Raw genomic sequence first — 25,447 nt, forward strand, 5'->3', positions numbered from 1 at the left:
CCATAATAAACAAGCAAAACAAACAAGTCAACGAAATCTAAACTGTGGAAGACCCAAAACATCACTCTCATAGAACGACAAGAGAAATGAAGGAGGCATATCCCACCATACTTGCTCCGACAAAGATGTTCCATGATTAGTTAGAGCATCTGCTACCTTATTCCCTTCTCTAAATATATGTGAAGATTTAAAGTTCATTTGTGAGATCCTATATAAGCAATTTAACCAACGTACTCGAAGTTGCCAAGGCACAAGTGAAGGAGAGCAAATATAATCCAATACAGTAGAGGAATCTACCTCTAGCCATATGTGTTTCCAATCGCGAAGCCATGCAATCTCAATAGCCGTAATAACTGCCATTACTTCTGCCGCAATAGAATTAGGAATATCCAGGTTAGAAGCAAAAGCACCAATAAACTTACCTTTATAATCACGAAATACAGCTCCGAAACCGCTAATACCCTCTTCATGTTTCCAAGCGCCGTCAGAATTAATCTTGATCCACCCAATAATGGGGGGATGCCAATTAACCTCAACCACTCTAGGAAGACGTCGTGGTCTACAACAAGCAGCAAAAATTTTCAAAATACGTAGATCTTGAATTGTATTATGCATATGACCTGTTGCAAGTCGACTAGCTGCTTGCTAGTTGGTTTGCCTTTATATTCATTTTTTTTTCTTTTCTTGCCCAAACCTGTAAACCCTAATATTCGTAAAACACCAATCTAAACCCTAACCTCTTATCAAAAAAAAAAAAAAAAAATCCCTAGCTAGCTTATATTGCCTTTATATTTTTATGAAAATTGACTCTCACTATCATGCACTATGGCCTCATCTCTTGGAGTACTTTCTAAGAGATGAGTTGCGTACTGGGGGGAATCATACTTACGGAACTGTATATGCCGATAATGTCATTTGACGGTTACTATCTTTTGAAATATTAATTAATATGTTTTTATGTGATCAATACTATTATAAATTACAACTTTTTCTTTGTTAATATAAAAAATCATAGAGTCTTAGCACTCTAAACCAAACCGACAATGTGAATGAAATCGATCGGCAGTTGGGATGATCCTAAGTTAATAACACCATAATTAAAAAGATAAAATCTTCTTAATGTGAAAGGGAAAATATATATATGAAAAATAAGAGGATAGGTAGCTGCCGACAGTTTGTAACGGTATCTATCTAGTTCATAATTTGTTTCGGCTCGATCCTCTCTGCTCGATCTATTTTAGTCCTCAAACTAACTACCACTTTCTGAAAATTAAATCAGTTGGACGTGGGTGACGGTGCATGCACTATTACTAATCATCCAATACAATACAAACAAGTCCATGTGCTCCCGCCGCTCATCCATGTTATCTTGCTAGCTAGCAATTTAACTTACCTACGTAATTCTTCTTCCTCACGTTCTCTGGGTTAAAATTTGAAGAATATGCATGCATCCACAGATGCTTGTGGTTAGATATGTATGTATGAAACTTGTGATTTGTGATCTTTAATCACCACGATAGTATTTCCAAATCGATATAAACGGGGTAAGTCGCCAACCACGATAGTATTTCCAAATCGTAGCAGAGTATTTCCAAAACTGTTCGATCATTCATGCATGGCCCAGTTTGGACATGTAAATAGTAGACTATATAAATATGTATGGAACACCTAACATGAGAATCTGACAGAGAAATGCAGAGTGATACGAAACTACACTACTTCTAGTAATACTTACTGGTGATGACCATGGACCCAATTTAGACTACTTGGAACTAGTTGCCTATTTTGAATGCACCTAACTGAAACCTAACATTATAGAAACGGTGATGATACGTGCTTAACTCGATCGATATGCACAATATTTTTAATGTTTATATCGAATCACACTTGCCTTTTCTTTTATAGGAAATTAGAAAAAAATTGCTTGCCAACTTTCTATTTATTAATGATAACCCCACTTTTAATTAATTATACATGTAGCGCACGCATGTTGTTATCATACCATAGGTTTTATTATACACAAATATTAGGAGTGGCACACATGCCCGGCCTCTTGCATTATGGCATTATGCCAAGGAACAAACTGGGTTTTATAACTTCTGCGCTACGATTAGTATCGAAATGATTTAAATTAATCCAATTATGTTTAGGGTTTTCTAGTTTGGTAATCATATGGCATCCCATTAGAGAAATGGGAACTTGGGAGCACTTTGATCCTTATGCCATAAGTCAACGGTAAATAGTTTTTACTCTAAAGATTCACATATAGTTTTGAAAAGAAAAATTAACTCAAAATAAAGGGAGGGATGGAGGGGAACACAATTATCTGGTACCTAATTATTGATAACTAAGACTTGGGATTGGGAAATATGCAACCAAGATAGTTTTTTTTTTATTTGGTACCAGGATTTAAGACTATGACATTAGTGGAGTATATATCAGTATTCATTAGCAAAGAAAAATAAAATAAAGGATTAAATACTCGTTACTCCTCATACTTTTGCCTGAAAAACAGTTTGGTCCCTCACCTTTTAAATTAAACAGAATAGTCCTTATTCTCTCTAATTCTCATATAACAAGTCCAAAATGATCTGAAATGACTATTTTGCCCCTCATTTTCTCTTTTTATTACTATTTCAATTTTTTTCTCTATTTTTTTTATTTTTTCTCCCTTTTTTTATTCTCTCTCTCTTCTTCTCTTCCCTCTGCAATCACCCTCTCTCTCTCCCCGATCTCTATTATTCTTCTCTTCCCTCTGCAATCACCGGAAAGAATCAATTTCGACCACCATTGACTCTCATCACTGTCACCATCAATTGAACCACAACACAAACCCGACCAAAGCCCAACCACCCCATCGCCGATTAAGGCATGACGCTCTCTCCACCCCCCCCCCCCCCCCCGATTCCGATGACCACTGCCTCCAATCTTCCAGCTCCAGAACTTCCAGCTCTAGTTCAAGCTCTTCGATCCAACAGACAAGGAGAAAAAACTTCACCATATTAGATACGATGATCATGAAGAAGAATGGGTTGATCTTCAACATGAGCGGTTCAAGCTCTTGCTACTTCCTACTGAAGTTCCTGGTAAGGCAAAGCAGAAAAAAATCAATCATGCAAATTACAAGTTCTGAAGAGAGAGAAGGAAACTTGCAACCCAGAAAAGAGAAGAAAAAGATAGACTCGATGTCGGAGGACGATAGCTGCATAGGCAGCTGTATGGATTCTGAACCTATTATTTCATGGTTGTCGCGATCTACCTGTCGGATCAGCTCTTCGATCCAACAGCAAACCCAGATCGAGCTCCGAGGACCGAGGAGTAGGACTCGATCTTTTGAGGGACATAAGCTCCAGATCGAGCTCCGAGGACCGATGATGTGGCGTCACGGCGCCATTTTAGGTTGGGAAGCCGCAATTGTGGCGGGGCTTATTGGTGGGAGTGGTGGAGGATGAGGAGAAGGAGAGGTGGCTGAGCTTAGTAGGGACCACGAAGGAGGTGGAGATGGAATTGTGGCGGCGGAGCTTCCATAAGGGGTGGAGGGGACCTTGTCATGGAGGCCATGGCCAAGATCCCCAATCTGAAGAGAGAGAGAGAGAGAGCTGAGAGAGAAGCAAAAAAAAAAATATACAGAAAAATTAAAAAAACTAAAAAGAGAGAAAATAAAAAAATAATAAAAAAAAGAAAGTGAGGGCATAATGGTCATTTTGGACCTATTGTGTGAGAACTAGAGAAAATAAGGACTAACCTGTTTAATTTAAAAGGTGAGGGACTGAACTGTTTTAAGCAGCAAAGTACATGGAGTAACAAGTATTTAGTCCTAAAATAAAATTGTATTCTTACATATGACACAATAACATGACTTAAACACGCTCAAGCAGTTCTCTGATGTCTAAAAACGAGGTTATCATCAACAAAACATAAACCCTGCGAAGGAATAGAGAGACAGTGTTGTGTTCACCAACTAGAAGGTGATTATCACAAGTTAACTACATGAGTGCATGCGTCAAATCAGTTCTACTTTGTTGTAGATCCCACTGAGTAAGTGATTAGCAAAGGTGGTTAACATATAGGTACCCGCCTTCGGTGGTTACCATTTACTAAAATTATATCCTTTAATTTATTTTTACTTTTTGGGATTTTGGGACCAAAGTCATGTAACGCTCCAACTTTTTAGAGCAAAGTGCATGCCTAGTAATTTCCATTATTAACTTTAAAAAAGACCATATCCATCTCTTAACTGGAAAAAAGAAAGACTTAGGAGGAGTACTGTATTTTGCTTGTGTATGCAAATCTGGTTATATCTAGCTGATTTTCATACACGTCTTATTTATATTACTGGACAAAGAAAGACTTGTCTTTCTTTCTCCCCATGCTCTATGCATGTCTTCTCATCTTTTCATAAAACTTAAGTCTAATTTACAGAGAAAATGTGGTACTACTTCTTTTGAATTGTCATATCTAGCTGATTTTCTCCCTTTGGTATATTCCAAGTCTCTACCAGTGTAGAAGTCCATAGGTTCACACTCTCATCTGGTTTTCTAAGTTCCAGGTTTCCAACTACTCGATCGTGCTGCTCATAAAGATTAAAAGATATATTAGGGTTCTATAAATGCATTGGATCCTCAACTATTAGATATATTAACCTAATTCAATTATAAGTATATTCTATGTATTGTGATTGAGATTAGTGAACTAGTACTATTGATCATTGACATTTGCGGAGACCTCAACGGCACAAAATAAGCCAATATCACACACCAAAAGCACATACTTATAAAACTTCATGATTACTTATACTATTTGTATTTATTAATTATTACAAATAATTAGCTATTATCTTATCTACATGAGGAAAAAAATAAGTAAAAAAAAAAAAATGAAATGGGCGCCAAATAAATATGTCAGGTCCGGATTGATGTTTTTGTCGACCAAAATCTTAAAGAGTTTTCTTGTAGGACCGAACCCCACCTCAGATAGTAATGTGACCTTTTTTTTGTTATAAAATGCCTCACTACACACCCTCCTCTCATCTTTTTCTATTTCAGTCTCACTGTCTGGTATCTTCTTCTCTGCCCTGCCTTTTCTTCTTCTACTTCTCCCTTAGCAACTAGCTAGCCCTGCTTGAGCTTCATTATAGGCAGTAGGCAGCATGAAGGAGAATGGTTGCAGTAGGAAACAGGGTGCAGCTTCACCATGCGCAGCTTGTAAGCTACTGAGGAGGAGGTGTGCGCAGGACTGTGTTTTTGCTCCTTACTTTCCTGCAGATGAGCCCCAGAAGTTCGCTAATGTTCACAAAGTCTTTGGTGCCAGTAATGTCAACAAAATGTTGCAGGTATTTCATCGAACACTTTCATCAAGGCGTTTTTGTAAACAACGTACTTTATAGTTTATACTGTAATCTACATCAAGAATTGCATCTTTGAAGTTATTTCTAGAAACCCTTTTGGCTAAACTCATTAGAGATGGAGAGCGATCTCAATTCCTTTGAATCTGACAAGAGTAGTAACACAGTCAATGTAAGATATGACAGAACACTATGGCTGGGGACATGGGGAACCAAGTCACCTTCTTTTTCATTTTTCTACTGAGAAAAAAGAAAATTCTGTTTTGAATTTTGTACCAAATTCTTCCAAGGCTGTTTACCTCATCACGTGAAGCTGTTTCTTGCACCTTTCAGTATTTTATTTTATTCTGTATAAGAAAAATTGGTTTGTTGGAAGAAAAAAGAAAGAAGTACGTATTTTATTTGGACACTCTTCTGTTTTGATTTGGACCCATCAGATGTGATAGAAAAAGAAAGATACTAAAATCCAGTACCATCCAAAAGGAAAAAAAATCTTTTAGGGTAAGGCAATGATACCTCATAGAGAGGCATGACCTTATTTTGGGACCATGAGTAATTTTCTTCAGGTAAATAAGCATGCATATATAAATAATGACGCGTGATTAAGCTTCTGTGAAGATCACAGAGTGATGTGATCTCTGTGATGTAATTATTACATCAAGCCTACGTACCTGGTTTAACTTTTCGGCCTTTAATGAGAGAGATAGTACATGGTTACGATTCTAAGACCAAGTTCCTTGTGACACTTTCAGGAGCTACCGGAGCACCAGAGAGGAGATGCGGTGAGTAGCATGGTGTATGAAGCAAATGCAAGGGTCCGGGACCCGGTTTACGGGTGCGTCGGGGCCATATCATCTCTGCAACAACAGATTGATGTGCTTCAAACTCAACTCGCTCTGGCTCAGGCTGAGGTGGTGCACCTTAGGGTTAGGCAGACGCAGTCCATCTCCAACCACGGGCTGAGCCCCGCGAGCCCAAGTAATAGCGGCTCGCCGTCGTCGCGGTTCATTGGTTCACAGTCCCGGCCCATTTTCGACATGGATATGATGATGGACCATAGCAGCTTGGGATTGGGAGAGTCTATGTGGTCCTGCTGAGCTTAATTAGCTGAGAGTGACTAATTAGCTTCTACTCTACCATATCCTAGAGAGTAATTGATCATGCTTAATTTTTCTTTCCTTACTATACATGGGGTAAAATCTAGTGACGGTAAAAGCGGAGGCGGCGAGGACAGTGATGGTACTGACTAAGGTTATTCGCCCGCTTGGATCCGAGATCGGTTTCTATGAGTTGCTAGATTGTAAATATAGTTTTAACTTTTTATATATTGGGTAATCATATATTGGCTTGTGGGACTTATTTTCATTTTGAATCAAGTGACTTTATGACTTTGGTATTGTAATTTGATTCGAGTGCTTGATGACTTTGAAGGCACCAACCTATTTAGATGGGTTGGGAAGTAGAGTTGGGCACTGTATTTGAAAGAGGAAGGGGGATAGTACTGGAGACGAGAGAGATGACTATTTTATTGGTCTCAATATTTGAATATTTAATTGATGCTTTGCTACTAATGAAAGAAGACTTTCTTTGTGAATTGCATGTGTTTTTGATTGATGGGATGTTCTAAGGTGCTAAATTGCATCGTTGTTTCTCACACCCAACGATCCATGTGCGTGATATACGTATATAGATAAATAGATGGAAAAAAGGAAGAAGAAGAAGAGGAGAACGTGATCATCCTAGGGCTAGCTTATGAGCAGTACAAACGTTCATGGCCTGATTGTGTTGTATCCTTTATTTGGCTTTGATGTGATTAAGGTCTTGTATAAAAATTTAATAGAGTTGGAGCTTGTAATTCTATTGCCTAAAATATATGTGCAATACATGTAGTTTAGATGAGCTTAAAGACTTCCATTTCGCAACAAAATTGACCGAAGAAATAAATACTGAGGGGTTAGGGCATCTTCCAAATGTTTAAGATGGGTGTCAAACCTCAACAGGAAGAAAGTCTTTACACGAGTTGGAGTTCAAACCATTTTGTGTCAAAAAGTCCTCCTATACGTGTACTTTTCATGAAATATCCATACCTTTGCAAAGGAAAAATGAATGGAAAGAAGGCAGAACTGTAGAACTTCTTTACTAGAAGGTAAGAGTCTTTTGTTTTTTTGAGAATGGAAGCTAGGTAAGAGTCTTTAGAGCAGATGCACCAATGGGGTCATTAGCTGACCCATTGGCCGATTGAGGAAAAAAATAGAATGCAGCGGTCCAAAATCAGTTGGGCAATTGATGGGGTCCATCAAGTCAGGCAATTGGTTAGACAATTTTTGATCATCCAATTACCCAACCAATTCGTGGGCTCCACTAGCTTCTGCTGGGCCCGTGCAACTCACAAATAGGCAAAATATTCACTTGAAATGCAAACTTTGCATGGAAGGGGACTCGAATCTCCATCATCCCACATTTTCAAGGAAATTGATTACCAAATGCAATTGTTATAGATTTTGCTAAACTCTAAACATAAATTATTTCTTTTCCCAACGAAAGAAAGGGTAATTTTTAATGTTATTTTTATTCATATTTATTTTCATTGGGTGAGAAATTTAAATGTCTATAAAAAATTCTTGCTTTTTTTTTTCTTGTGAGAAATCTGATCTCATCGTTTGTAAATTAATAAATCAAATCTATGATTCAATCTTATTTTTAATTAATAACATATTTAAATGTAAATAGTGAATTGACGTGTCAATTGTCTTTTATTGGTGCATTGTATAAGCTGGAGGCAATTGCTAATTTTGGATGAATAGTCGATTGGTAGTACTAATTTGGTTGGCAAATCAGCAATTGCCCTTGCTTCATGGGTGCATATGCTCTTATGCTTAAAGCTAGGTAGGAATTGTTACCTGAGCTCGAGAATAGATATTCCGTGACTAGACTGTTGTCCAAATCTCTAAGATGAGTTATAGGATTTTGATTTTTCTAAGAAACTTGAACCGAAAAAAAAAAAAAGGAACCATTTTGCCTAGAAAAATGCTACTTTACATAAATGGGTTCAATTCAGAACCGGTCTTAGACCCTATACTCTTTAAAAGAAACATACCTTTGTTTCATCTAAGACATTCGGAAGATGCTCGTCACGCTTCAGTCATTGGAAATCTGTTCCTGCATATGATACTGATATTTGTAATTGTAGTATTTTTATGATCAATCATACTATTCTTAAAATGATGATTTGCTTGTAACCATGTAATTCAATGGTTTGTTTTTGTGGCATTCGCTCCTGAAATTGAAGCCCGCTGTCAAATTTCTGCAAGTACTAAATGCTTGAGCCTCTCCGAGGCTTCAGCATTAGTTCTTTGCCTGGGATATATTATGAACTTCATGATATCCGTTGATATTCATTTTATGCATCTAGGAATTACACGCAAGTTATAATCAAGTTGAAATTCAGTCCATGAACGATTCCGACTAAAGGCTTACAATCGTCCACGGATTGTTTCCAAAAGGTTCTCATGGTATTCATATGTGTATTTCAAACACTTCGATCACAAGGGATCACTCTTACACCGTTTAGATTGGACTCATTGGAGATATGATGCATGAACGATTAGACTCTAATAGATTGCTTTCGGTCGAATACTCAAATAGTCAAATATGAGCATGGTTTATTCCTCGAAGCATTTCTTTGTTTCAACGTGCTTTCATCTCATAGTTTGAAACATATAAGTGAACGTTTCTATCATCTAGGAGTCATATGACTCATAACTACCGTGTTTGTGACATTTCAAAGCAGAAGTTGTCAAAACTAGATTTTCGAAATACTGAATGCTTGAGCCTCTCCGAGCTCCATGGATCTTTGCCAAAAGATATGTCATACACTGCATTTGCATTTGATATTTTTATGCATCTAAGAATCATACTTGAGTTGTCTTTTCTGGCTAAAGGCTCATATCTAGCCATGTATTGTTCCTAATAGGTTTTCATGCTTTTCACATATATTTCACACACCTCATGCATCTTAGGATCACTACACTTGAAATTTTGACGCATGATAGATTGAAACTCTGTTAAGAGGGTTTCAGACGAATGCTGAGCATGATTTAATTCTTGAAGCATTCTTTGTTTTCTTCGTGCTTTGAACTCATTTCTTGAAACATTACCTGTTTCTATCATCCCTCTTTGTGCCACTATTTCAAAAACTAAATTTTGAAGCTCTCCTCTTCGTGCGAGAGAACGACTATTTGTTACTAATAGGTTTACACACCCTAAAGAAAGTAACACACAAACACCATATCTAATTATCTATGACTGTTAATACCTCATTGTGCTGGGCAACAAAGGTAGAAATGTTAAAGTTGGATAGATCAGTTTCGAACACAAGCATTTCATACACATAATCCATGTAAGTTTTACATATTATACAAGAAATTAAAACAAATAAACACAAAATGACCTGAAAATCTAAGTTTACACGTCCTTGGCAATGAGTTCACCATTCAACAACTCTCTGTAAGCAGCAATGGGCCAACTGAAGCCTCTGAAAACCAAGCCAGTAGCCAAAGGCACATCAATGATGATCTCCTTCTGTGTTGGCTTCTTATCATCCCTAATGGCAATCAAGTAGCTCCTTCCAACCCACCCGATCCACCCAGCAATGTAAAGGAACAGAATCCCGGGAGTGATGAACTCACCCCAGTGCCTCTGGTCACCGCTCACAATCAAATGGGGAAGCCCATCAGACCCACAGAGCAAACCCTGCTTGCCGTAGTTGTCAAACCTTCTCTTGGTCTTCTCTATTGTTGCATTGATGGCCAAGGCAGGTGCGCTGTCCGGTGCGTACAGCTTCAATGAGGACTCAAGCTTCTTGATCGATTGCTTCTCGCGCTTGGCGAACTGCTTGGAGTCTTTGCATGGGGTTAGGCCTGAGATGTCAGCCATGGCTGGGATGGGAGCTGCGCCCAAGATGATGGAGGAGAGTGCTAGTGCAGCAGAGAAAGTCTTCATTACTGAAGCAGTGGATATTTTCTCTGGGTTTGGGGTGGCTGAGCACACAGTGACCATGGTCCTTGGCTTTAGGGCCAGGGGAGAGCTGAGCTTAGGTTTCAACATGGATTTTGAGAGGTTTGTGGGAATAGTGAGAGCCATCTTGATTTACTTCCTCCCCCTAGTATTGGGTTGTGTTTTGTGTTTGTGGGGATTGTAATGAAGAGTAGAGAAGAGGAAGGAGACGAAGATCTGAAAGGGAGAGTGTGGAGGACAGGTTTTTAGATTCTTGGAGCAGAAGATTGGTGGTGTAGGGAAGAAGAGAGAGAGGGATAAGGTGGAGGGAGTAAGGAGGCTGAGTTGGATGGTTATCATTGGTTGGGGGCTGTTTGGTTGTGGGTTACTTAGATTTTCTCTCTATCCATCCTACTATTGAAGCTATCTGTGGATAAAGAGCCAAAGAGGTCTACCATAGTCCATGATTTTGTGGATTTTGTGTGCTTTCCACTTGCTTAATCCAAATGTTTTATAAGAAATAGAGGGTTTCTATTCATACCTTTAAATTTAATATTTAGACCTTCAAATTTTTTTGAAATTTTAAAAATCTTATTTTACTCCGAAACAAAAAAATACCCAAACTGAAGTACCCGAAGAATCTACGATGTCCAACCTCAATCCTCTCACATTGTTCTCGGTGTATGCTTCAGCTAAACTAATGGAAATATTTCACCACAATAGAGTCATAGTATTCTGTTGTTTCCAACTCTATTAGGTTAATTAAGAAGAGGACAAGAACCTAGAATGAAATGGTTAACAAACCTAAAATCTATGAAACAAGATCGACGTCGTCAAATTATAAGACATGAGATAAAGAACCAGACTGCTAAAGTCACATATAAACGTAACAAATAAAGTAGGAATAGTTTAGAAATCATACCATGAATGACAATTGTTCTCGCATTACAGTGAACAAGAGTAAGAAGTTTTGGAGATAAAATAAGATGGAATCATATCATGAATATAATCTCCATATAGTGGAGAAAGAAGAGATTATGATCAGGACCACTTGAAAGACAATAAGAAGTAGATTGGTTAAAGATTTCAAATATTTAAGTTTTTTGAGCAGCGGCTCTCTAGCTCGACGGAGAGAGTCGTAGAAGATAGAAGATAAAGAAAATAAGAAAGAAAAATGAAGGGTAAAGTTGGAAGTTTTATGATAAAATTATGAGAGGAGGTCCAAATATAAAATTTGAAGGTATGAATAGAACCTCCCAAAGAAATAAGCAGCAAAAAGAAAAAATCATATGTAATATTCACTTTGTAAAATGGTATCATTTTCAAATAAGGACAACATTCTAGTACAAGGGATACCAATTATTTAGCCTCTTCAGTGAAGTTGCCAGCAAAAGATAGTAAGAAACCATTTACAGGGTCTCACTCTTTGTGTTTTTTTTTTTTATTATCTTCAGTCAAGAGAAGGTTATGTTTAATTATTTTAATATTCTTTTTACGACAAATAAATCATTCAGATAGGAATATGAACAGCCTACGTAGTCAGCTATAGTTGGATTATATGAACAGCTTACGAACTATGCGATCTTGGAGAATTCAATCAGTGGTCCATCCACCTTCCTAACCTCAGAAATGAACACTGATTGTATACATGTTAAAAAAATTTGACAAAATTTTGAATATATAACATTGTTTTTAACCTCTAGTGGGAACTTGAACGCTGACGACAGAAAGAGTGTAGACAGGAAGATCAATGCTCGGTGTATCTACAAGACTGAGCAATGCAGAATCCTGATCCCTCGAACTTCAATTATACATACAGTATTTGGTCAATATAACTCGCATTATTAAAACTCACAGTTCTATTCTCTGATCTTGAGCTGTAAGGCGCCATAGAGCAAGAATGGTTAGCCGGATCTCAAACTTCTGAACTACCATGTTTCTTTAGAGCTTCAATCAGGTCACAAATGAACCCAGTAACCGTGATATTGTACTTGCAGTTTCTTCCTTTTACAAAACTGGGATTGCTGAGGATAAAACAACTGAACAAGGAACACGTACCCTGCGTAAAGATTGTCTTCATCGATGGAACAACAAACTAGAAAGTTGGGACTTGGTCACTTGTATCCAACAGAAAAATGCAGACACTTGTCCTCCTGAGCGCTTCAGCAATCCACTACCTGAAAGTTCTGATCCTCTGCCTCAAGATACAGCATAAACACAGAGACCGACAGCCGCAATCTTCAGTTTCATTATCATATCAAATTTCACTGGATTACCGGGTCACGAGCCAACCAGGTTTTACTAGGACATCTTGTTTAAAGTTGCGACCAGTGACTGAAGTAGACTCACCCTGGCGACGAAAACACTGCACAAGAAAGGATGTTCACTACATGTTCTCATGATTATTCAACTTTTTTTCACCAGTAAAATAAAATGTGGAACACTGCAAGGTTGCAGAACTCATAATGATATTACTGCCTTTAGGTCAGGAAACTGGTATGCCTTTACTTTCCTTGCTCAATACAGTATGAACTGGTATAGTCATTTCATAATGTTTAAAAATATCAATGTTATAGAAATTTTAAATCCTGTGATTGATTAAAAAAATAAAAAATAATAATAATGGTTACTTCCACTAACGGACGTGTCTCAACATTGAACCATATAAGGCATCTCAACAGCAGTACAATGCCTTTTTTTGGTAATAACAATAGTAAAGACAGTGGGGTTGTCTGGTGAAAGTTTTTGAAAGTAAGTTGTTTTTTTTTTTTTTTTTTGTGTATGAATTTCAGAAAATAAACTATGAATGCCGGACTAGTGACTTAGTGAGATTCCAAAAACAATAAAAATCATAAAATGAGTGGTCAACATTACCAACCTTATAACAAACTATGGTGTCATCAGGGTACATTGCAAAAAGTTTAGTTCCCAGGCGTGCATGACAAGAATCGCAAAGGCTTTCATCATTGATCTGCACATGCCTTGATCTTTCCTCTAATATTGCTAAACTTGCATCAGTATCTAAGGCACGGGCCAGATTATGCACAATCTGAAAAGCAATCAATGTATGGCTTAATATGGAATGAAAATCTCCAAAATAAGGAAGGCAAATGCAAAGACTGATCAAATAAGACATATCACTAACTATACCTTCCCACAAACTACAATAAAAGGTTGAAATTAACTCGCTGCAGTTAAAAAATTTTGTATAATTCTTCCATTATCTTATGGCATAATACCAAAATCTTCAATAAAAACCAAATGAAAAACTTACACGTCCTTGACGATGATGATGAAGTCTAGCTCTCAACATTCTTAATATAGTCTCTGAAGCAAGTTGAAGGGGCATATCTGGGGACAATCTCTGCAACATTAAACCCAAGAGTCCTCAACAATAAAATTCTATTCTTAATGAACTGAAGAAAAGTCGGTGGATATGTGCAAAGTTCCAGTATTTCTCTGATTCTTTTAAATTCCAAAAAACAAGAGAGAAAGAAAATCGGATACCTCTAATACTTGCAAAGGATCCAATGATTCCCCATGATTGTGGAGTAGGCGAACAGCAGCTTTAAACATAGGCTCCTTACCATCTTGTGGATCCAAATACATATCAAGTAACCTGAGTTCTCACATCACAAAGAAAAAGAAAAATTAGGGAAGCAATAATAAGTTCATCGCAGGCATACTTCACATATGCGTGCCGGCACGTGTTTTTAGGTGTTTTCTTTGCTCGTGTGTGCACAAGTGGAGAGAGGGGAATACAGAGAGAGAGAGAGAGAGAAAGAACCAACTGCATATAGACATCTGGTCTGCCAATCTCAGCACAATATTGCTCAGCAGCTTCACTGTCTTCTAGCTTCCTAAAAGGTCATTGTATATCAGTTCAAATTTCTAAACATTTCACCAATGCAGGTTTCATCTTTAATATAATAATTCTTTCACATTTCAGCTTATGCTGCTACTGAAATTCCGTGTTTAGAGTAGCCAATGGAAAAGATGTTTCATTATGCCTTGAAACGCAATGAAAACTAATGAGCAAGATTCAGTTCTGTAGAACAAGAGAATATATATACTCTTTCACTTATCTCACTTGGATAACCTAAGCTCTTACTACTATTGCTAGTCATAAATCCATGCAATGCAAGAAATTGTTCAGATATTTCCACAATTTTCAGAATATGATTTAATAAATTTAAGAAATGCACAAAGCAAACACCATTATGAAGATAATACTGGAGCATATCATGGGTTTTTGTATAAAAATAAGTAACTATATAAATAAACAAGGGACGGTGCACAATCACATGCAACCAACATTTGAACCAATGAACCATGAACTTTATAACATCCTCGCAAATTCTTTACAAAGTATGAAGAAACTTACAAGGCCAAAATTTGGAGTACCAGTGCCTCTTGCCCTAGTTTTTTGTATAGTATAGCCTGTTGAGTAAATCCAGAATCAGAGACCAGCAGTAGCATTATCATTCAAGGAAGACTAACCATTTTGGTATATCAACATTATTAATATTAGGCATGAATAACGCTGGCCTAAATGCTAAATTAAATTAACTTCTACTTGGCCTCATCGTTATAATCAGCATACTCAGCTAGCACAAGTTCAAAATGCAGAATTGAAGACAAGGTCCTAATAGAACTATGACAGACCTTCTCTGACCATAATTCTGATCCTTCAACCAAGTCAAGAACTTCCTCTGGGTCATACAAGTCTGAAGACAGTAAAAATATCTGGAGTCTTTCCCGCACAGGACTTTGAAATATTGCACTGCTTCTATATTCAGAAATGCTTGTTTCCTCTCTCCTTGCAGGATCGAGGATTTTGGAGGCAACTTCTGCTTCAAATGATTCAAGGGCTGACTTAGCAAGTGAGAGAGCATATATCGTGTGGAACTGACTGTCGTTAGAATCTTGGTCTTCAATCAACCACTGAAGGTACCTGTCCAGATAAATGACCTTAATGTGAAGGCCAAATAACACAAGGATGAACACACACACACACACACACACACACAACTGATAAGTAATAATTTCAACCGAAATATATGATATGGTAATTGATCTCAAACTCTCCTCTCCTCTCCCTCCCTCCTACTCTCTCTGATCCTCTCTCTGGCATAGAAAAGTGCTAAACCTTATCTGGTGCAGAAGGTTAGCTGAGCGGTATAGTGATCTCTTATCTCCAATCCAATTGCACTCATGCAAACATTAAATGACTTTCTAGTTTTTACTTCTCTTAAAACCTACTCACAAGCACAATTTTATTGCCATGGGAAGCATTTAGTGCAGTAACATAATGACATACCTTTGAAGTATTTCAACTTTCTTTGGATCAATAGCTGCAATTACTTCCTCTGCAGTCAATAGAAACAATATCTAAGGATCCAGTACTACAAAGATTTCTCTAATAGACTAAACCATTAAGTATCTAGATGTCATATAGATAGGTATTACCCAATACAAAAATTAAAACAAAAGGCCGAGAATATGACAAGATGATTATAGGTTTCAAATGGTATTCTGCTAACTTCAAATAAATCACATAATGAGTTTACCTGTACCTTTAGATAGAATCAATATACTGATACAATGAAAATATTTGAAGGATTTCAAAATAACAAGTGATATCTGCCATAATTTACAGAACTCCACCGGGAAAGAATTGGAGTATTACACATGGGACATCAGTAGACCCATAAGAACATATAAGTTTGTGAAACCTCCTTAATTTTGTCAAAAAACAACCCGCAACAGAGGCATATGATCAATGAAGTCAACATCAGAACCAAATTTACTAGGAGATTAAAAGGTCGCACCTGGTGGGAGCTGATTGTCTCTTTTCTCTGATGTTAAAATCTGAACCGCCAAGACCTGGTTGATATCTGCAACCTAACAACACCAACCAGCTTCTTATCAAATATCTCACTTGTGAATCATAACACTCTAAAATCGCAATGCTTCTAAAAATAATACAGACCACCGCAACTATGTAGGAACAAGTTTACAGCACAATTAACATACCCATCCAAGATGTTGTAGAACCAGCTGTGAATCTGATGACTCCTCAAGAATCTTTGATGCCTCAGCTGCAGCAGTCTCTTTACCAGAGATGATATTTGTACCACCACAATCTGAGCTACTCTCTGAAGAAGGATCTTTCCAAAGGCCAGATGAATAATTTCTTGCCAAAATGCGCCAGATAGCAAGAGCCTTTGAACTCATTCCTTTACTTGAATATAGAAAGGCAAGCGTTCGCAAATGCCCAGAGTCATCTAATAGACTTTCCAACTCCTCCTGCACCACCCAAGCAAGTTCTTCAGTCATCCTTCAAGCAGGCTCCGCAATAAATGGCCGTTTTCAATGCATTGGGATGCTAAGACTCCACAGTTTAACCAACATCCTCACAATGCATTGTCTTGAGGCCCACAAAGTATGTTGCTCTTGATTCCAAATCAAACATAAATAAAATGCTTCCAAAACACTAATCTAGGACAAGTTGCCCTTTCTAGTTGGTTAAAATCCCAAAACTGTCATCTAGAAATTAAATATAGATGCATTTTAACCCAGAACCCCATTAATATGACACTGACCATTACTGTGGTCCAGTTTGAGTGTGGACTTGTGTTGACTTTTTTCTTTCAACTATACTATTAGTCCCCCCATCTCATTGTACTCCCACAGCACTAATACATTTTGTCTGATTTATATTTTGGCATAAATGAAAATAGCAAAAATTATAGAATGGTAAAATTAATTTAATTATTTGGGTCTACAAAAGCACTACTAATTTTTCTTATTATTTCCGTAATAGTTCATATACTCTGGTATTTCAAAGTTCTTTTCTAAGACACTGTAAAACATCTCCACTTTCCTCCAATTCTATGTTTTTCCTATAGTTGATCAGGATTCTTTAGAAGTAAAAATACTCCAGGATGGAAACAAGAGCTTATGTTGCATTGTGAAAGAATGTACCAAAGGAAGTAGTGAATGAACAGAAAAAAATAAAATATAAATAAAGAAGAAATAAGAAAACATACCACAACACAAGAATTTGCAGAAGATACCAGCTTCTCCATTTCATTGACATTATTTAAAGCTCTGTACAAATACATTAATAGTGTGTCAACTCCCTCCTTCACTGATGGAGTCAACTCTTTATCACGAGAAACCTCCAAATACCTGTGACAAGAATGTATTCAGAAACACTTACATGTGACTACCATTAAATAAAACCAAATGATAATCCAAATTGTAGCAATATCAAGTAAGCAATTAAAAGCTATATCTGAGCCCAAATTCTGAAAAAAATAATAATAATAATAAATAAATAAATCCTAAATAATCTCATTTCCATCCCTACCCCTTCCTAAAGAATAAGCAATAGAAATTCAAGGAAAAAAAAAATATAAATAACGAATAACCAGAATAAATGTACACACCTAGTAATTGACTTGATGGCTGACTCCAACAGATCATCTCGGCTTGGCAGATTAAGGAGAAATGCATCATCTACCACAGTCTCTACACCAGCTTTCCTCAGAAAGATTGCTCTTTGGATCGCCATTAATCCGTCATCCACAACATCTTCCAGAGGTGCAGGGGGAGGATGCAAACCCCAATAACGGTTTCTAGGAACCTAAGAATGCATATCGGTAACAATAATTATTAATTAAGGGTTTAGAACATGTCTATGAATGTAAAAATAATGCATATGAGTAAAGTACCAGAGTGTCCAACTTCATACCAGTAGTGACCATCGATTTGGATCCCTCATTATAAATGGAAATACTTCAGAAGGCTGCATTGTCTCAGACTGCAAAAAGTGATTCACTGCTTCCTCAAAATGCAAGTCAAAAAGTAAGAGAAAACCCACTTGAGCATGAACAAATGACAGCATATCTTTTGATAATTCGCCTTCACATTCAAGCTCCTCCACTAAGGAGATAGCTTCCTTGAAGTTCTTTTTTCTCAACAGATCCTTAATTTGTTCCTCAGAAGGTAACTTCCGATAGCAAATAACCTAGAAATTTGCAACATGAAGAGGATGAGAAGTAGAAAACTCTGAACATTCAACTCAGAAATCAGAAAACCATAAGAGTCACTGTCAACTTTCAATGGTTAACACTCATGTATCAAGTTGAGTAACACAAGCTGTAGTAGCAGTTGGCAATCATGTCGAAGGAAAGCATAAAGTTCAAGAGCTCTTCTTTACTCTATAAACACATGTTTCAAGTAAGACATTCCGGAAGTTTATTATCTGCAACGACAGAACAGAAGAGTGCTCTTGTCTATATAGAATATAGTGATTGTAATAATTGTTTTTAGCTCTAATCAAATTCGAGAAAAACATTTCCCAGCAGCATTCTAGATAGTCAAACATACAAAAAAATTGTCTTCCATTTAGTGGAAACTATGAAGATTTGAGAAAATCAGGAAAAACAAAACTACTTAATATAAAAGCTGAATGAATAAGTCCAAATAACCTCTTGGATCAACACTTTTTCATACCTTGGTGGGTGTTGCAACGACAATAAGTTTTCCACTTCCATCCTCCTCATCCGCAACAATGCAAGGCCCTCCAACCCCTTCACCACCAAAAGTGACCATCTGAACACACCTACCTGTTTTCTTATGATACAGTTCCATCTTTCCATCCCTTGCAACAACAACATATGAAGATATCTCTCCAATAGAATCTGGGTCACGATGGAATACGAGGCTCCCACCAACCGGCTGCCCGTGGGCATTTGCTATGATGCCTACATTGTCCACCAACAAGAGAACATTCCATTCTTTACACAACAGTTTAAGCCGTGGTGGACTAGAAACATCTGGTAACGAAAATATGACACCACTTTGTCCCGTAACACATGAAAACAAAGTATACCCATTAAGTGTGCTCACAATTATCGAATCATTGAGCCATACCATGGCCATAACCCCATCGATACATGGAATTTCTTTTAGAATAACAAAAGACCCATCATCGATGTCTTGGTCACTTTTACCTACTCTATTACTCAAAACAAACTCTATCAATATCAATCTTTTACCAATCACGACAGAAAAGACATGATTGCCCACCCGGTGCTGCGTTGATTCTTTCATTTTCAAGCCATTTGCTCTTATCCCACCTCCCAATTTTTTCAAAAACCGCTGACTTGTACTCGTATACTCTGATGAACTGGCAGCACCTTCTGACAAATTCGAGCACTCTGATTCACTACTTCGCAACCTCCTAGTAATGACAGAAATTCCTCTCAGGAAACTCAACTTCTTCACTGGCTGCAGCAGAAGTGAATCAACCAAAAACAAAAAGCCATCCAAGAGCACTAACAGCTTTCCAATCTCACCAAACACATGTATATAGTCCACTGAGGAATTTCCAACCAAAACGTTCCGCACAAACTTAATGCTCTGTGGGACCGAAGGGTTGTTTGAAGGATCGGACGCAGATGCAGCATTGAGATCCTTATTGTCTACAGAGAACAAAAATAGCCCTCCAAACTGAGTCCCAAGGTATATTAAACATTGCGAATCAGACACATTGGAGATAGCGAGGGATCTAACCGGCGCACGAGACTGCTCAGATAGATTGAAGTATGACAGCGGTTCAAGGACAGTGCGAGCCCTCGGCTCAGGCTTGGCCATGTAACCTAGAAATAATCAAATTCTAGTGCTTCAATATGACCACCATAAACTACCACACAACCTGTAATTCAAAGCCAATCACAATGCTAAGATATATGACTCTAAGAGCTATAGTAGCATACGAAGTTTCGTAAACTATCACTAGAATTACTAGTCAAATTCCAAGCTGAAACCAAAATTGCATTTACAGTGATAAACAACAATCCTAATGTGAGCATTGTTCAATCTTCATTCCTAGCCCTAAAATTCTCAAAGCGCACACACAGCGATGAATCTAAAGCAGCGAAATTTACAAAAAAACAATTCCATCACTGCACTGAAACCAATTCCAATTCCATTGTGCATTTAATCATACCAAATTCGTTTCAAGAATCACTAAACAATTGAACTTAATCTTCTTTTCGCTGATCGAATTGGATTTCGAATAAGATGAGAGTAAAAAGATAGGAAATTTAAGAGAAGGGCCGTACTTGGAAAGCTGTGGGTGATCGCCGGAAGTCAACAGAGCGACGACGGAGCTTCACCGGTAGGAAGATGCCGGAGTGTTTGTGAGTTCTGGACTCTCTCTCTCTCTCTCTCTCGCCTCTACAGTAACATCAACAAACTTCGAATTTTTGCTTTCTTGCTTCTTCTTCTTCTTCTTCGCCTCTTTTTTTTTTTTTTTTTTTTTTGGTTTGTTTGGGCTAACGTCAATTCCTATATTTCCTCCACCGTCTTTTTCCTTTCTTCGTTTTCTTTTTAATTCGAATTTTAGCATCAATTTTTTTTTTTTTTTTTTTTTAACTTTATCCTTGTTTATCAGACTTTAATAGAAATTGTTGTTTCATTTTAGTCCTCCTTGTTTATTAGACTTTAACGAAAATATTTAAAAAAATGTAGGCCTTTTTTTTTTTTTTTTTTTTTTTTTTTTTTTTTTTTTTAAGAAGGGGTTTGGAACCCAGCCTAACTGGGAGGCTCAGCCCCACGCCCGGATTAAATTATTGAAAAAGAGAAAAATTACAAAAGGGAAAGGGGGACTAGACCAAAACCTTTCCCATAAAAAGAAAACAAAAGAGAAAAATCCAACCAAATCAACGATAATGGAGGACTCCTAAGGCATCATTACGAAGCTTAGAAAAAATCTCCATTGGAGGCGTAGGGAGCCAGCAAAGAGAAGGAAAAGTCAATCCCAAAATCGCCAAGCAATCTGCCACTGAAATGCCTTCCCTATGAATATGAAGATCTAAAAGTAGAGACAAGAAATTAGCTGCACTGTCCTGGTCTTCATGTAGATGCTGATGAAGCTAACTATGCGCACAAATTCCTGGGGTTCCTGGGAAGGAAGCCTCTGAATATGAATATGACAGGCCAACATAATCATCTCAGCAACCTGTGAAGCGATAATTTGGGAGTCCCAAAAAATCAGCCTGCAAGTACCTGTGAAGCTCTGCAGGAGGGCTAGGATACCAAGTAAATGAGTGCTTTGAAACACCTAAGTTTGCCATCTTATCAGCAGCTGCATTCCCTTCCCTAAAAATATGAGTGCTCCGAAATTGCATTTGTTGAATGTTCTTCAGGCAGTTTTGCCATCTAACTCTCAAGTCCCATGGAGGAGAGAAAGAAATGGAGGAAAGAGATGCTAAAACACTAGTAGAATCGCTTTCCAACCACAGAGTAGTCCAACCTCTGGTGAAAGCAACTTCAATAGACACAATAACCGCACAAAGTTCAGCATAGAAGGATGAATTGCGACCAAGAGGTTGACAAAAACTCCCTAAATAAACCCCAGAGGCATCACGAAAGACTCCCCCACAAGCTGCAGGACCAGGATTACCTTTCGCCAGACCATCAGTGTTAACTTTGACCCAAGGAAAGAGGGGGGGATGCCATATGACACGTTGAATCTTGGGCGCATTACGGGGCTTGGGGCACACCCCAAGGGAGGATAATAGGCGGGAATCAAGGACGCCCTTAAAGTGACCAGGAACAAGGGAACCAAATTGCCGAAGCCATGCCATAATTGAACAACACAGTGTAGAAAAGATAGGAGATCGATCATCAAACCTGAGTCTATTTCGCGCCTTCCAAATTTCCATGAAAGTAAGCAAGCCAGCTGCCAACCACAAATTATAAAGCTGAGGGGAGAAAACCTTGTGACAAAAGCCAACCCAAAAATCCAACAGAGAGCTATAAGCAGGAAGTGAGGTTCCAAACTGAGTTGCCAGCCATCCCCAAAGATGTTGGGAAAAAGGACAATGTAAAAATAGGTGCAACGCTGACTCTGCCGAACTGTTGCATAATTGGCAGATGGACACAACCGGAATCCCACCTCTTTTCAACCGATCATCAGTGGGCAAGCGATCAAGGAGAATCCTCCAAGCCAAGAAAGAATAGCGCGGAGGAATGAAGGAATGCCAAATAGTAGAAGCCCAGTCTCTCAAAATAAAGTGACGTCTAAGCAAGTTATAAGAGTTAGTGAAAGATAACTCTCCAGAGGCTGTAGACTCCCAAATTAGCATATCAGGTTCTGTGTCTAAAGGGAGACAAATATCAGAAATTTTTCTGTACAAGTCTGGAAAGGTATCTAGGAAAAAAGAGGGGAACTGCCAAGACTGATCTGAGATGAAATCTGCCACTAATAAATCACTGAATCCTGACCAGTCGAAAAAACCCAAAATTTTCAAAATTGGATCCTGAAGCCATTTATCTTTCCAAAAGGACACTGAACGACCATCTCCAATAATCCAACGACAATTGTGGGTGATATGAAGAGCAATAGAACGGAAGCCTGGCCAGATTGATGATTTGCGATAACTCACTTTGGAACTAGATACAATAGGGTAACGAGTTCGCATATAATCACCCCATTGATTCAAAGAAGTGAAAGAGTTCCATGCAAACCTTAGAACAGCCGCAGAATTAAGAGTTGCCAGGTCACGAATACCAACCCCGCCCTCTTTTTTCGGAGCACAAACTTGAGTCCAAGCAACAGTGACAATTTTCCGAGTCTCAATATTTCCGGACCATATAAAATTACGCGCCCAAGTAGATAACTTCTTCACAAGGTAAGCAGGCCATTGATACACTGAAAAACTATGAAGAAGCATACTCTGAAAAACAGATTGCACAAGTTGAGTACGCCCAGCCATAGAGAGAAGCCTCCCCTGCCAACCCATTAACCTTGACTTAGCTCTATCGGCAATAACTTGGAGATGACAGCTGCGGGGTTTTCCACAAAATATAGGAACTCCTAGATAAATAAAAGGTAGACGACCTGCATGAAAACCCAAAATACGTTGAACTGTACCTTTCCTATGACGAGACCTAACTCCAAGATAGAAAGTACTTTTCTCCGCATTAATGAATTGCCCTGAAGCTGCACTATAACGGTCAAAAAACCCACGCAGACGTTTAAGAGAGTTTTTGTCCCCACGGCAAAACACCATGAGGTCATCTGCATATAACACATGAGACGGTGCAGTGCAATTTCTGGGAAAAGAAATTGGCTTCAATTGACGGGTTTGGAGAAGTAGGTGAAGACCCCGGCTGAGAGCCTCCTCTGCAAGGCAGAATAAGAGTGGAGAAAGAGGATCTCCTTGTCTAACACCACGAGCACACTTAAAAAAACCTTGAGGAGAGCCATTGATTAAAAGAGATAATCTAGCTGAGTAAAGAATAGAGCTGACCCAACTAGTGAAAGTAGGAGAGAACCCAAAATTGCTTAAAACTCGGAGCAGAAAATCCCAATTCAGAGTGTCAAATGCCTTTGCTATATCCACTTTGATTCCCACATTTCCACCATAAGCCTTTCGGTCCAATAAGTTAAAACATTCCGAAACCATACCAATACAGTGATTGATACGTCTACCAGGTAAGAAGGCAGATTGCTGAGGAGAAATTATGCGTGCAGCAATAGACCCCAAGCGAGAAGCCAAAATCTTCGGAATGATCTTGAAGAGAAAATTGGCTAAGGCAATTGGGCGAAACTGAGTAATAAGTTGAGCATTTGGGACTTTTGGAATGAGAACTAAAAAATTGCAATTCATGTTGGGGAGGATCCAGTTTTGAAGAAAAAATTGACGAACACATGCCACCACATCAGTACCAACAATATCCCAACAAGCATGATAAAAAGACCCTGAAAAACCATCAGGCCCTGGAGCACTAGAACCATCCATAGAAAAAACTGCGTTTCTAATTTCCTCAGATGTAGGAATTGCAGATAGCACCACATTTTCATCGTCTGTCACCAAAGATGGGATAACAGAACAAACCTCATCCACGTTTGTAGAAGGGGAGGAAATATCATAGAGATTCTGATAAAAAGCCACAGTATGTGCTGCAATGTCTGAAGGGTCAGTAAGTAACCGCTCCCCCACACGGATAGAAGACATTTGACCCTTTGCTGCACGAACCTTGGCATAAGTATGGAAAAAAGATGTACTTCGATCCCCATCAGTAAGCCACTTAACTCGAGCTCTATCTTTCCAAAAGGTTTCTTGCAACCTGAGAGCATTTAAGACTGAAGACTTTGCAGCAATCTCATCCTCAAACTTTTGATCAGTCATGCCACGGGTCGCGATATCATGTTGTATGGTGACTAGATTTTCGCGAGCAGCAGCAACGTTTTGATGGACATTACCAAAGACCGCTTTGTTCCAATCACGCAGACACTGTTTCAGAGCCTTTAGTTTCTGCAAAGCAACAAACATTGGGCAGCCACAAAGTTGAAAGGAACTCCAGCAATTAGACACTACTGCATGAAAATTTGGATGCTGCAACCACATAGACTGAAACCTGAAAGGCTTAGGACCACTTGGGGAGAGTTTTGAAGCAGAGAAAATCAGTGGAGAATGATCAGAAACAACACGGGGAAGAGCAACACAGCTAGTAAAAGGCCAAGCTTCAAACCAAGTGGTATCACAGAGACATCTGTCCAGACGAAGCTCAACATGGCCACGGGTGCTCCAACCATTTGACCAAGTAAAGAACAAACCTGAAGTATCCAAATGAACAAAATCACAAGTATCTGACATACTTTGAAAATCTGCACAAGAGAGGCGAGAAGGAGATGGGCCTCCCGATTTCTCGTGGGCTCCTAACACAGCGTTGAAGTCACCAATTACCATCCATGGGATAGACGTTTGAGGACGAAGAGCATAAAGATGTTGCCATAAATCCCTGCGTTTGATATAAGAGGTAGAAGCATATACAAAAGAAAGTTGACTGGGCTCATTATCAAGAGGAACCTGAATTGTAACCTGCTGCTCGGAGTTGGAAATAATCGTCGGATTAGGAATATGAAAACTCTTCAACAACCAAAGATTTGGAAGAGCCGCACCACAATCATTAGTTGCAACAAGATCCAAATTCAAAGAAGACCAAAAAACTGCTGAAATTGAGGTGAACTTTACCTTTGGCTCAGCAATGCAAACAAGATCTGGTTTGTGAATACGGCAAATA

At 38.4% G+C, this 25,447-nt stretch overlaps 3 protein-coding genes across 6 annotated transcripts; 1 reads left to right on the forward strand and 2 right to left on the reverse strand.

Annotated features, from left to right (window-relative positions):
- The first annotated feature begins 5,022 nt into the window (after window positions 1-5,022).
- LOC133728957 (LOB domain-containing protein 4) lies at window positions 5,023-6,684 on the forward strand. The gene is made up of 2 exons (XM_062156418.1): window positions 5,023-5,332; window positions 6,097-6,684. The coding sequence occupies exons 1-2, from the start codon at window positions 5,150-5,152 to the stop codon at window positions 6,439-6,441; spliced, it is 528 nt and encodes a 175-aa protein (XP_062012402.1). The 5' UTR covers window positions 5,023-5,149; the 3' UTR covers window positions 6,442-6,684.
- A 3,019-nt stretch (window positions 6,685-9,703) lies between these two features.
- Window positions 9,704-10,625, reverse strand: LOC133728956 (photosystem I reaction center subunit III, chloroplastic). Its single transcript, XM_062156417.1, has one exon. It carries the CDS (start codon window positions 10,484-10,486, stop codon window positions 9,809-9,811), a length of 678 nt encoding a protein of 225 aa, XP_062012401.1. The 5' UTR covers window positions 10,487-10,625; the 3' UTR covers window positions 9,704-9,808.
- Window positions 10,626-11,964: 1,339 nt separating this feature from the next.
- Window positions 11,965-20,656, reverse strand: LOC133728959 (vacuolar sorting protein 3). 4 transcript variants are annotated; one of them, XM_062156420.1, is made up of 15 exons: window positions 20,476-20,656; window positions 18,863-20,010; window positions 18,099-18,374; window positions 17,794-17,990; window positions 17,392-17,533; window positions 16,376-16,648; window positions 16,171-16,243; window positions 15,660-15,708; window positions 15,005-15,293; window positions 14,724-14,779; window positions 14,131-14,199; window positions 13,847-13,958; window positions 13,614-13,703; window positions 13,218-13,388; window positions 11,965-12,704 (listed from the first exon to the last, which is right to left on the reverse strand). In XM_062156420.1, exons 2-15 carry the CDS (start codon window positions 20,003-20,005, stop codon window positions 12,612-12,614), a joined length of 3,033 nt encoding a protein of 1,010 aa, XP_062012404.1. In that variant the 5' UTR covers window positions 20,006-20,010; window positions 20,476-20,656; the 3' UTR covers window positions 11,965-12,611. The 4 variants fall into 4 exon arrangements, 2 of the variants coding, with proteins under 2 accessions (XP_062012404.1, XP_062012403.1); XM_062156419.1 differs by having other exon boundaries at window positions 18,863-20,066; XR_009856115.1 differs by lacking the exons at window positions 11,965-12,704; window positions 13,218-13,388 and having other exon boundaries at window positions 13,667-13,703; window positions 13,847-13,965; window positions 18,863-20,066.
- Window positions 20,657-25,447: the final 4,791 nt, after the last annotated feature.

This window comes from Rosa rugosa, chromosome 2 (assembly GCF_958449725.1).
Source record: "Rosa rugosa chromosome 2, drRosRugo1.1, whole genome shotgun sequence".
Lineage (NCBI taxonomy): Eukaryota > Viridiplantae > Streptophyta > Magnoliopsida > Rosales > Rosaceae > Rosa > Rosa rugosa.

What these genes read in the sequence shown, in the direction of transcription:
- LOC133728957 (XM_062156418.1), top strand. Translation starts at nt 5,150, where the DNA reads ATGAAGGAGAATGGTTGCAGTAGGAAACAGGGTGCAGCTTCACCATGC. An exon ending in ATGTCAACAAAATGTTGCAG is followed by an intron (nt 5,333 to 6,096) that starts GTATTTCATCGA and finishes TGACACTTTCAG; the next exon opens with GAGCTACCGGAGCACCAGAG.
- LOC133728956 (XM_062156417.1), bottom strand. Translation starts at nt 10,486, where the DNA reads ATGGCTCTCACTATTCCCACAAACCTCTCAAAATCCATGTTGAAACCT.
- LOC133728959 (XM_062156420.1), bottom strand. Translation starts at nt 20,005, where the DNA reads ATGGCCAAGCCTGAGCCGAGGGCTCGCACTGTCCTTGAACCGCTGTCA. An exon ending in TTCTACAACATCTTGGATGG is followed by an intron (nt 16,244 to 16,375) that starts GTATGTTAATTG and finishes TGGTGTTGTTAG; the next exon opens with GTTGCAGATATCAACCAGGT. An exon ending in AGACAATCAGCTCCCACCAG is followed by an intron (nt 15,709 to 16,170) that starts GTGCGACCTTTT and finishes TATTGACTGCAG; the next exon opens with AGGAAGTAATTGCAGCTATT.